Source organism: Rattus norvegicus, chromosome 1 (assembly GCF_036323735.1).
Source record: "Rattus norvegicus strain BN/NHsdMcwi chromosome 1, GRCr8, whole genome shotgun sequence".
Taxonomy (NCBI): domain Eukaryota; kingdom Metazoa; phylum Chordata; class Mammalia; order Rodentia; family Muridae; genus Rattus; species Rattus norvegicus.
In genome coordinates this window covers 253,054,578-253,065,158 of record NC_086019.1, presented here as the reverse complement: position 1 = coordinate 253,065,158, position 10,581 = coordinate 253,054,578, and the positions used below count along the sequence as shown (strand labels likewise).

The 10,581-nt window shown below is 45.4% G+C and overlaps 1 protein-coding gene across 1 annotated transcript in view; it reads right to left on the bottom strand.

Annotated features, from left to right (window-relative positions):
- Nucleotides 1-1,496: 1,496 nt before the first annotated feature.
- Scd3 (stearoyl-coenzyme A desaturase 3) overlaps nt 1,497-10,581 on the bottom strand; it is a 35,610-nt gene continuing 26,525 nt past the window's right edge. Inside the window, exons 4-6 of the mRNA XM_008760487.4 lie at nt 9,493-9,698; nt 6,983-7,215; nt 1,497-3,977 (exon numbers count right to left, since the gene is read on the bottom strand). Of these exons, the coding sequence (XP_008758709.4) occupies nt 3,778-3,977; nt 6,983-7,215; nt 9,493-9,698 (639 nt within the window). The 3' untranslated portion in view covers nt 1,497-3,777. The remainder of the gene's footprint in view (nt 3,978-6,982; nt 7,216-9,492; nt 9,699-10,581) is intronic.

Genomic DNA, 10,581 nt, shown 5'->3' with positions numbered 1-10,581 from the left:
TTAAGATTGTAGGCCTCACTTGGTCTTCCAACGCTGTTGAAAATGATGTTCTTTGAGGAACATAACTTTAAAAGCCACTGACTCAGATGCACAGAACACATGAAACTCAAGACGGATGATCAAAATGCAAATGCTTCACTCCTTCTTTAAAAGGGGAACAAGAATACCCTTGGCAGGGAATAGGGAGGCAAAGATTAAAACAGAGGCAGAAGGAACACCCATTCAGAGCCTGCCCCACATGTGGCCCGTACATATACAGCCATCCAATTAGACAAGATGGATGAAGCAAAGAAGTGCAGGCTGACAGGAACCGGATGTAGATCTCTCCTGAGAGAAACAGCCAGAATACAGCAAATACAGAGGCGAATGCCAGCAGCAAACCACTGAACTGAGATCGGGACCCCCGTTGAAGGAATCAGAGAAAGGACTGGAAGAGGTTGAAGGAGCTTGAGACCCCATATGAACAACAATGCCAACCAACTAGAGCTTCCAGGGACTAAGCCACTACCCAAAGACTATACATGGACTGACCCTGGGCTCCAACCTCATAGGTAGCAATGAATAGCCTAGTAAGAGCACCAGGGGAAGGGGAAGCCCTTGGTCCTGCTAAGACTGAACCCCCAGTGAACGTGATTGTTGGGGGGAGGGCAGTATTGGGGGGAGGATGGGGGGGAAGCCCATATAGAAGGGGAGAGGGAGGGATTAGGGGAAGTTGGCCCGGAAACCGGGAAGGGGAATAACAATCGAAATGTAAATAAGAAATACTCAAGTTAATAAAGAAAAAAAAAAAAGCCACTGACTCGTCCACAAGCCATTACCAAGGTGCTCATGCCAGACTTTCCCTGTTTGCCCATGACCTCTCTTGTTCTGCTCCTGTTCTTTTTTGGTCCCTTTCTCTCCCATTTCTCTTCCTTTGGAAGAGCAGCAGTGTTCTTAACCACAGAGCCATCTTCCCAGATGCTTTACCTGTGGCTTTGCGGGGGGGGGGGAAGGGAGGGAGAGAGAAAGAGAGAGAAAGAGAGAGAGAGAGAGAGAGAGAGAGAGAGAGAGAGTGAGTCAGAGTGTGTCTGATCATATATCCCCCAGGGAAGGGTACAGTCTCGTGAGCCCCTCTCCTAGGCATGTTGTCATGGCGACAGGCCCAATCATGGATAGATCTTTTGCAGATAATCACAGCTGCTGTAACTTCAAAAGTCAAAGGCCATGGCCTGCCTGGAAGTCAGTGTTCTTGTTCCTCATAGCCCTTCTCTTAGCATCTGATGTTCTGTTTCATCATCTTCTCTGACAATCTCCATCTTTGGAAAACTTGATACTGATGTCACATACAGGGCCACACCTTAGCAGTCACACCTTTTCAGTGTTAGATGAAATGTGAGGCTCTGAGTTTACTGCTGACCATTGAAAAAGAACCAGTGACCGAAGCTGCGTGTAGTGTCGCTTTTTAACAAAATTTCAAATGCTCAATTTTTACCAAGAAAGACTCAGGAGCCAGATGCTGCGGTGAAAGTTGGCTAACTCAAAGAGGCAGAAAAAGCACACAGCTGACCTTCCTCCATAATCAACGTCCTAAAAGAGCAAGCTGTCCCCCACACCATCTCAAAATCCCCTCACACCGAATGTCCCTCCCATCTACTTCCTGTGTGTCTCTCTATCTGCCCTCCTGACTTTCTCTTACTCTCCTTTTTCCCCCACTATGTTCAGTCCCCGTCAACTGGTTGCTTGCTCTGCCTCTTGACCTATGGTTCACTTTATTTAAACCTGCTTACAGAAAACTCTTTGGATTAAACATGGGTGCCACAGCTGAGCCACAGCACAACTAGAAATAGGTTTTTACAGTAAATTGCACAATCTCAGGGTTCACAGTGTGATCAAATGTCCTATAACACAAATCTACAGGCAAAACCATATTTGTTCAGAAGGCGATTGAATGGATATATTAAGTATAGATTCGATGGATACATTAAGTATAGATTCGATGGATACATTAAGTATAGATTCGATGGATACATTAAGTATAGATTCGATGGATGCATTAAGTATAGATTCGATGGATACATTAAGTATAGATTCGATGGATACATTAAGTATAGATTCGATGGATACACTAAGTATAGATTCGATGGATACATTAAGTATAGATTTGATGGATACATTGAGTACAGAAACACCTATAATAGCTTCCCCACTAATGACTAGGAACTCTACAGTTGCAGGGTTTTTTAAAAATTAGTAGCATTGTGTGTGTGTGTGTGTGTGTGTGTGCATGTGTGTGGTGTGTATATATGGGGTACATATACACATGTGGGGTATACATGTGCAGGTCACAGGACAACTTTTGAGAGTCAGTTCTTTTACCTTGTTTCTGAGTCAGGATCTCTCTTGCCCAGATACTCACAGCTGACTGGCCAGCAAACTTCTAGACTGTTCTCCCTTTCATGCCTCCCGTCTCTCTACAGGAGTGCTGGAAGTACAGAAACGCACTACTACACTCAGCTTTTTACACAGTCTCGGGATTGACCTTAGGTCCTCAGGCTTTTCCTGCAAGCCCCTTTCCCTGCTTAGCCATCTCACTGTCCCCCAGCCACGGGCTTTCTGAGGGTGAATCTCCTTCTAGGGAGTGGGTCTCCCATCTACTCATGAATCAGTGTGTTGATTACCCACCTCCTGGACTTGCTACACATTGCCTGACCAGTCAGTGTGCTGAATACTGCGTCCATAATGGAGGAAGACTGTTAATGAAACTCTTCCCTAAGCAGCCTGCCTTGCCTCTTCCGGCTGTTTCATTAAACCAATTATATACAACCAAGGTTCACTGACCTAGGAACGTAAAACTTCATAAAAGGAATGAGGCAATAAAGCAAGATACTGTGTTGGGAATCTGGATTTTATCAACCCAAGGAGCAAATTGGACTAAGAACGGGACCTAGCGTTGAAACTGTTTCTGAGGTAATCGTCAACCCGAACAGATTTTTTTTTCCTGAAGAAGTTATCTCAGAATCTGCCTACCAACACTATCCTTCAACCTGTCCATCTCTGTCTTGAAGTGGGAAGAGTTTCATTGCCAAGCTCTGGGGCTCAGGGCAGAAAGGAGGGATGTTGTGTGACCAGCTTCCTGTCGCTTGGGAAGCAGCTAGGTCTGACCACAGAAAGAACATTTTTATAACTCATTGCATGTCACATCACCCCTGCTTAACACCTGACCTGCAGGGTAGTTCACCTCCCTGATATTTTAATGCAACGCAAGCTCAGTGCCAAGGAAAGGTTAGAGTTTCTTGTTGTCTTTTTGGTGGTGCATGTGTATGTAGTGTGTGTGTGTGTGTGTGTGTGTGTGTGTGTGTGTGTGTGTGTGTGTGTGTGTGTCTTTTCTGTGGCCTGATGGGAGTTAACAGAGAACACCCAGGAAGCCCTGGTCAGAGCTTTAGCTGGACAGCTACCTTGAGGCTCAAGAGAGACCAAGGAAAGAGTGCTATTGGTCAGGTCCTTTAATTTAAAACATTTGCTGTGTTTTTCAAAGTTCTGTTCCGTCCTATTGCTCAGCTCTCCTAGAAAAGCAGTAAGATAATAAGAAGGATCAGGCAACCAAATGATCCCTGGAATACAAGACTAAGAACAGAAGAACTGCTTAGGAACATAAGAGAAAGTTTCTGCCTTTTAAGATTGAATATACTAGGATACTGTATTGAAATGGGACTTTGTACAACATGGCTGCTTCTTTTCAGTATTTAAACATTGTCAACCCCCCATCCAGCTGGCTTTCAGAAGAGAATGATTTCAAACTCAGCCACTCTTGTGGCTCCCATCTCCAGTTCTCTTAATCCTGGCTAAGACAGTGGCCTTGGACACCCTCTTCCGGTCGTAAGCCAGGCCTAGGAAAGCCATGCAGTCGATGAAGAACGTGGTGAAGTTGATGTGCCAGGGGTACTCACTGGCAGAGTAGTCGTAGGGGAAGGCGTGATGGTAGTTGTGGAAGCCCTCGCCTGCAACAGAAGCAAGGAGAGGAGTTAGGGGCTCAGCGATTGTGACTTCCTCCTCTGCACACCTCTTACCCAGAGGGCTCCCCAGACTTTGGAGAGTCAGGACTGCAGGTGAGGGAATGGCTGACCCAATCACTGCCTTCCACTCTGAAACAGTGAGCTGAGAGGCTCAGGTGGTCCTTACCATTTGAAAGCATGTTGGAAGGAAATTTGCTTCCAAGGCTAACAGGATAAGAAGCTTGATTATTCTGGGGAGATATATTTTACATCGGTATGCTCTGCGATACTGTAGACTCCTGAGTGTGTGCATGTAACCAGGAGGAAATATCCATTAGTAGATCAGGCCACCTTCCTCATGGTACTTTGTGGGAGTACCATCAGTGGAGGCAGCTGCCACAGAAAAGGCAAAATCAGAGGAACCCGGACCTAGCCAAGGTGGGACTTCCTTCAGCCACTGGGCCTCACAGTGGCTGCCTTTGCTGCTGCTTCTCAGAGTTTCTCCCTGGTGCGGGAGGGTGGTGCAGGGGGATGCTGATAAAATAGAACCCCTTTAATAAAGATTTCTTGCTTCATCTGATATTTTTTTTCTGAAATTTCTGATTTTTTTGAGCGACAATTACTTGTACAGTAAACACACCTGAATATTTAACACAATATTTACATAAACATTTTGCAAGATATTCAAACTGTTGGAGCCAGTCCGGCGAATCAGGTTCGATACAAAGAACCCACATAAAAGTGGAAGGTTAGAACTGACTAAAAAGTTGTCCTCTGTGGCATGTACCAGCCCCCTCACATCAGTCTGCGTAGCCATACAATCACACACACCGTGAAGGTTCTTCTGTCAAATTGAGACTATCTGGAATTAACCGAAAGTCTGAAATGACTGCACACACCAGCGAGGGAGTTTTTCCTCAAGTCATTTCACACTGGAAGGTGCACTTCTGGTCCAGATCTTTGAGGTGGGAAGACACACCTCTAGCCTGGGCCACACCTCTGCTGGAAGTCTAGATAAGGACATAAGGAAGGAAGGAAGGAAACTCCTCACTCTACCTGCTCCTTCTTACCCGCCCTAGCAAGTCTATCTCTTCACCGGCTGCTTTAGGACTCCAGCTAGAAGGAAGAGCAACTGAGACCTCCATCCTCTAGACTGAGCGACTACTGGGTTCTTGGCTCTTCTGTTCATAGGCAGCCATTGTCATACAAGCTGGAACACAGCTTCTAAGTCATTCTAACATATATTATATATTACATATAGATAATATATATTCATATTCTAAGTTCTTTTATTCTAGAGAACCCTGACTAACACACACACACACACACACACACACACACACACACAGAGACACACACGTGAATACTAATAAAGATTCCTTAATAAATCGATAGTCAAAATATTTTCCTGAAATTTTTTATGTATTTGGATGAAAACGTGCTATCTTTGTAACACTATTTATTTGAATATTGAAAAAATATAAACTGTGACTTCAAGAAGAATAAAAATCGCCAGGTATTGGTGGCTCATACCTTTAATCCTGGCGCTTGGGAGGCAGAGGCGGTCAAGTTCAAGGCCAGCCTGTTCTACAGAGTGAGTTCCAGGACAGCCAGGGATAAACAGAGAAACCCTGTCTCACCCCTCTCCCGAAAAAAGGATAAAATCCTAACTTCCTTTTACAATTTCTTTGTATACAGACAAAAATATTCGGGAATGTAGATTAGATAACACCAGCAAGTAAAAGTTCCAAATTTTATGGAACAGACAAAAAACATTTAAAAAATATATAATGAGCTATAACAAAACAGGCAAACTCCTTTACACTGCCATCTGGATTTGTCCACTTTTAAGTGGTATTTGCCTGTATTCCCAGCTCTTTGGAGGCTGACCCAGGAGGGGTCTCACCAGCACAAATTAGAAGAACTGTATTTCTAAGGTAAAGATAAAAGAACCAGACAAGCAGCTTATTGGTAGAAGTTCAAGGTCACCCTGAGCCACAGAGTAAGTGCAGGGCCAGCCTAGACTACTTAGTGAGCTCCTGTCTCACAATATAGAAAACCAGACAGGGCTCGAGGATGGCGTTCAGTGACCGAGTACTTGCACAAAGGCTGTGATTTCTTCAGGAAGAATGGGTTGAAGGCAAAAGGGAAGAGAGATCGGAGGAGAGAGAGAGAAACTGAAGGGAGAGGAAAAGGAAGAAGACAACACCAGAAGATTAGAATGGCAGGAAACAGGAGAGCGGCGGATGAAGTCAGAGAGGAGAGAGAAGGGGCAGAGAGGGAATGTCAGGAATGTCAACAGGGACAGAGCACGATGCTGGCCACTACCTAGGACAGCATAGTCACCACAAGGCTGGAGCTGGGAGAGTGCATGGTAGCTTCCTTCACAGAATACATCTCTGTCAGAAGTTGATTTACTTAAACCTTGGTGAACCGGAAGTGCATGCCTGGCGGTGGTGCTGGCGGTGGTGCTGGCGGTGGTGCTGGCGGTGGCGGCGACTGCGGCGGTGGCAGTGGTGGTCCCTGAATCTTGGATGGGGGTGCAAGTTCATAAAACCACACCAGGGAGAGGAGCCAGTATGAGAATGGCTCACTTTTAAGTCCACTGAACAAAGCCATGCTTGTTTTTCCTTTCCTTCGCATGGCATGACTAGGTTATTGTGTTCTCCGTGAGCCTACTGTTCTGTGTATGAATCCAAGCAGCAATGGCCCAGCCCGGAGAAATGAATCAGAGATGACTTGAGAAACGCTCATTTGGAAGGCTTTTGTTTTGTTTTGTTTTTTAACTTCCAATCAAAGGCAGGACTTTTTTTTTTTTTATCCTTTCCCCTCTTACATAAAATGTGTTGCTTGACTCTCATGTTTCCCCCAAGGTTGCAATCCCGAGTTTTACAATGGAAGACATGAGACACTAAGTGCCTTTAAGAACAGATGACTCGGGTCTTCCTCGAAGCGCACGGAATAAGGAGACCACTGAACGTTAAAATACCATAGACTGCTGTCTAACTTACCCAGAGTCCCCAAGGAAACCAGGGCATTCTCCCGGGGATCAATGTTCTTGTCGTAGGGGCGATATCCATAGAGGTGGGCGGCACTGTTCACCAGCCAGGTGACGTTGAGCACTACGGCATATCTCAGTAAGGTGGCAACATAAAAACTGTGTAGAAAAGTTTCACCCCAGAAATACCAGGGCACCAGCGTGGGCAGGATGAAGCACAAGAGCAGGATGCCGGGCTTGTAGTACCTACGTGGAGAGATCACATGCTGAGTCCCAAGAGAACTCTCATCCTAATCTGGATTGGCTATTGTCACTGGGAGGGGCTGCTGACTTCCTCTTACACTGTGAGTGCAGGGATGGGGTGAAAAACCTTCTCAGTACAGAGTGCCATCATTTTCATGAAAAGTCTGCGTGAGGCAGAGATTTTCCTAAAATAACCCCACCATTTAATAGAGCAAGGGCTCCACCATTCTTACTCACAGAAGGGTGTGGTACCTTACTCAACAAATCAAGACCAAACCCCATTCTCACCCAGTCTGTGCTGAGGCGCTGTTTGACACCTGCCCTTGAGCTCCGTTTTTTCTATGAGAATATAATGGGTTTTTTATATTTTTCCATTTCCTTCTAGCTTCCTCTGTCGGGCCTGACCACCAGCAGGTTCTGTCCTTCTGGAGGCTTTATCCCAATTTCCCTCCCTCTCTCCCTTCCTTCCTTCCTTCCTTCCTTCCTTCCTTTCTTAAAGATTTATTTAATTTATGTATATGAGTACACTGTTGATGTCTTCAGACACAACAGGAGAGGGCATCAGATCCCATTACAGATGGCTGTGAGCCACCATGTGGTTGCTGGGATTTGAACTCAGGACCTCTGGAAGAGCAGTCAGTGCTCCTAACCACTGAGCCATCCCTCCAGCCCCCAATCTCATTTCTGCATAGAACAGATCCTGATTCCTGAGAGAATGGTTTCGTGTCTCCTTAGCAGTAATGTCTTAAACTTTCCAGTCACTGGCAGGACCTGCATTCAGCTTTCTCCTTCTTGTGCTCCTTTCCTAAAGTGAATCCTCTCTCCTGGCTGTGTCCTTCCCTCACCTCTCTGGCGCCATGTCTTCTTCGCCTGACCTGACGGTGGCCTCTTGAGAGCACAGCTCTGTTTTTGAACCACCCATTGTTGGAGAAATAAACTCCTCATTGTCAATCACCTTGATCCTATCGGTGACTAAGGCACTGCTGATGACATCAGTCTGTGTTACCTTTTTCCCTGTCATATCTTTTGTGGGTCAAGGAAACAGACTCTTTCTAGATCCTGCATAAAGCTTTAACTCACTTTCCTCTTTTGGGTCTGTACACAATCTTTTCTATTGTTTCTGAGGCTGCGCTTTAATTAGCCTGTCTTGTTCTCCCTAAGTGACCTCTGACCCTTTCTGCCTCTCACAGTATAGACAGCAGTTTGCTTTCTTTCATGGTTTCTCCGGGATATGCTAAAATCTCCCAGAAAGTAAGGACTAAGTTGAGTTCATTGTGTCTATGAATATCCTTGGTCAGTGAATATTTGCTACGTTTAGCTGGTTTAATGAAATCAGTTCAGAGAGAGAGAGGAACAGAGCAACACTCCATGACTTTGGACATCCAAACAATAACTAGGGTTTAAAATGATCTGTTTGCTCTTGGGTTTTTTTTTTTTTTTTTTTTTTTTTTTTTTTTTTTTTTTTTTTTGGTGAAGCAGCATCTTACTATATAAATCCAGGCTGTCCTGGATCTCACTATGTAGACCAGGCTGGCTTCAAACCCACAGAGATCCACCTGCCTTTGCCTTTCAAACCCTGGGGCTAAAGATATGTGTGCCGCCACAACCTAGCCAATGTGCTTTTTAAAAAACATTTTAAAAATTATTTTTTATTGATGTGTATCCGTGTATGTCTGTGGGCGTAAATGGCCCACGTGTTCCTGTGCCCCTGAAGGCCAGAACAGAGTGTGTGATCCTTTGGAGCTGGAGTTGTGGGAGTTGTGGGAGTAAGCCACCCAACATGGATACTGGGATCTGAACTAGTGTCCTTTGGAAGAATAGGAAGTGCTTTTAACTGTGAGCTCTTCAGTCCCCAGAGTATCACTGTGTAGCTCTGGCTGGCCTGGACTTCACAGAAGTCATCTGCATGTGTCTCTCCTGTGCTGGGATTTACAGGTGAATTTGGCTGAAATGATGCTATTGGGCAGATAAACTTGGAAATTCATTCAGCTTTTCTTTTTTCTTTTTTTGTTAAATATCTACTTATCTATCTATTTATTATACATGAGTATACTATATCTGTTTTCAGACACACCAGAAGAGGGCACCAGATCTCACTACAGATGGTTGTGAGCCACCATGTGGTTGCTGGGATTTGAACTCAGGACCTCTGGAAGAGCAGCCAGTGCTCTTAACCACTGAGCCATCTCTCCAGCCCTCATTCAGCTTTTCTAAGTCGTAAGAGAAATGAGATCTTGAAACCCCACCTCCCAAGCCCCATCCCCATCCCCCTACACGCACCTCCTCTGGAACATCACCAGCTTCTCAGCTTTTAGGTCAGACATGTCCAGCTTTCCGCCCTTCTCTTTGACAGCCGGGTGTTTGCGCACAAGCAGCCAACCCACGTGAGAGAAGAAAAAGCCACGGCGGGAGTTGTGAGGGTCGGCGTGTGTTTCTGTGAACTTGTGGTGGGCGCGGTGATCCCGGGCCCATTCATACACATCGTTCTGGAAACAGGAGAGAGGAACCCAGTATTGAGAAGAGATGTCCTCCTGGGGGCATGCAAGGGCCTAGCTGTGACTCTCAGTTCAACTCTCAGAGTCCTGGGGACTTTCTCTCAATGAGGCCCTGCAATGCCTTCTCCTGCACACTTGCCCCTGAGGCTTATGTGCAAAAGCAATTCAAAGACCCAGAACAAAAGAATACTGTTGCTTCCCATGGTTGCATGATGGGTAGATGGAAGGCGGGTATTAGTGTTCAGAGAGTTTCATTAGCATAGAACATGGTCTCTTTACAAAAGAAACATGAGAGAGAGAGTTCCTCTCAAGGTGTCTGATTGGGGGCAGAGAGATTGGAAAACAAATGGCCTTGGGCTTCAAGGCTCTGCTCTGTTGCAAAGCTGCAAAAACTCTGTGTCATTGCCATCACAAGTGGGTTGATACATAACCCAAGAGGACCAGCATAGGACTTAGGAGCATGAGCACATTTTTGAATGACCTCTGGGCTTTTGTGAACTTTATCCATTCCTTCAAGAATGTGCTAATGTGTTTTTTTTTGTCCTCTAAACATATAGACTGGGATCCTTCACCATATACATTGTCAGAATGGGGTGATTTCACACGTGATGAGAGCCTCAGATATTGTCAAAGCAAATCAACGCATTAGTTTTCTAGCATTTTCCCCTTATCTTCCAAGCCAAATCTCATACTGTAAGGAAAAGCCTGTGGCTAGGTGAGGGCCCCTTTTCTAATTTCCTACAGTCAATCCATTATAAACTTGCTGTGAGCACCATTGAGCATCATGGCAGCCCTGATAGGACAACAAGATCAGGTTACTTAATGACTCAGTGACTCGGTTTCCTCATCTGTTCAGTGGGTGGAACAATAAGGC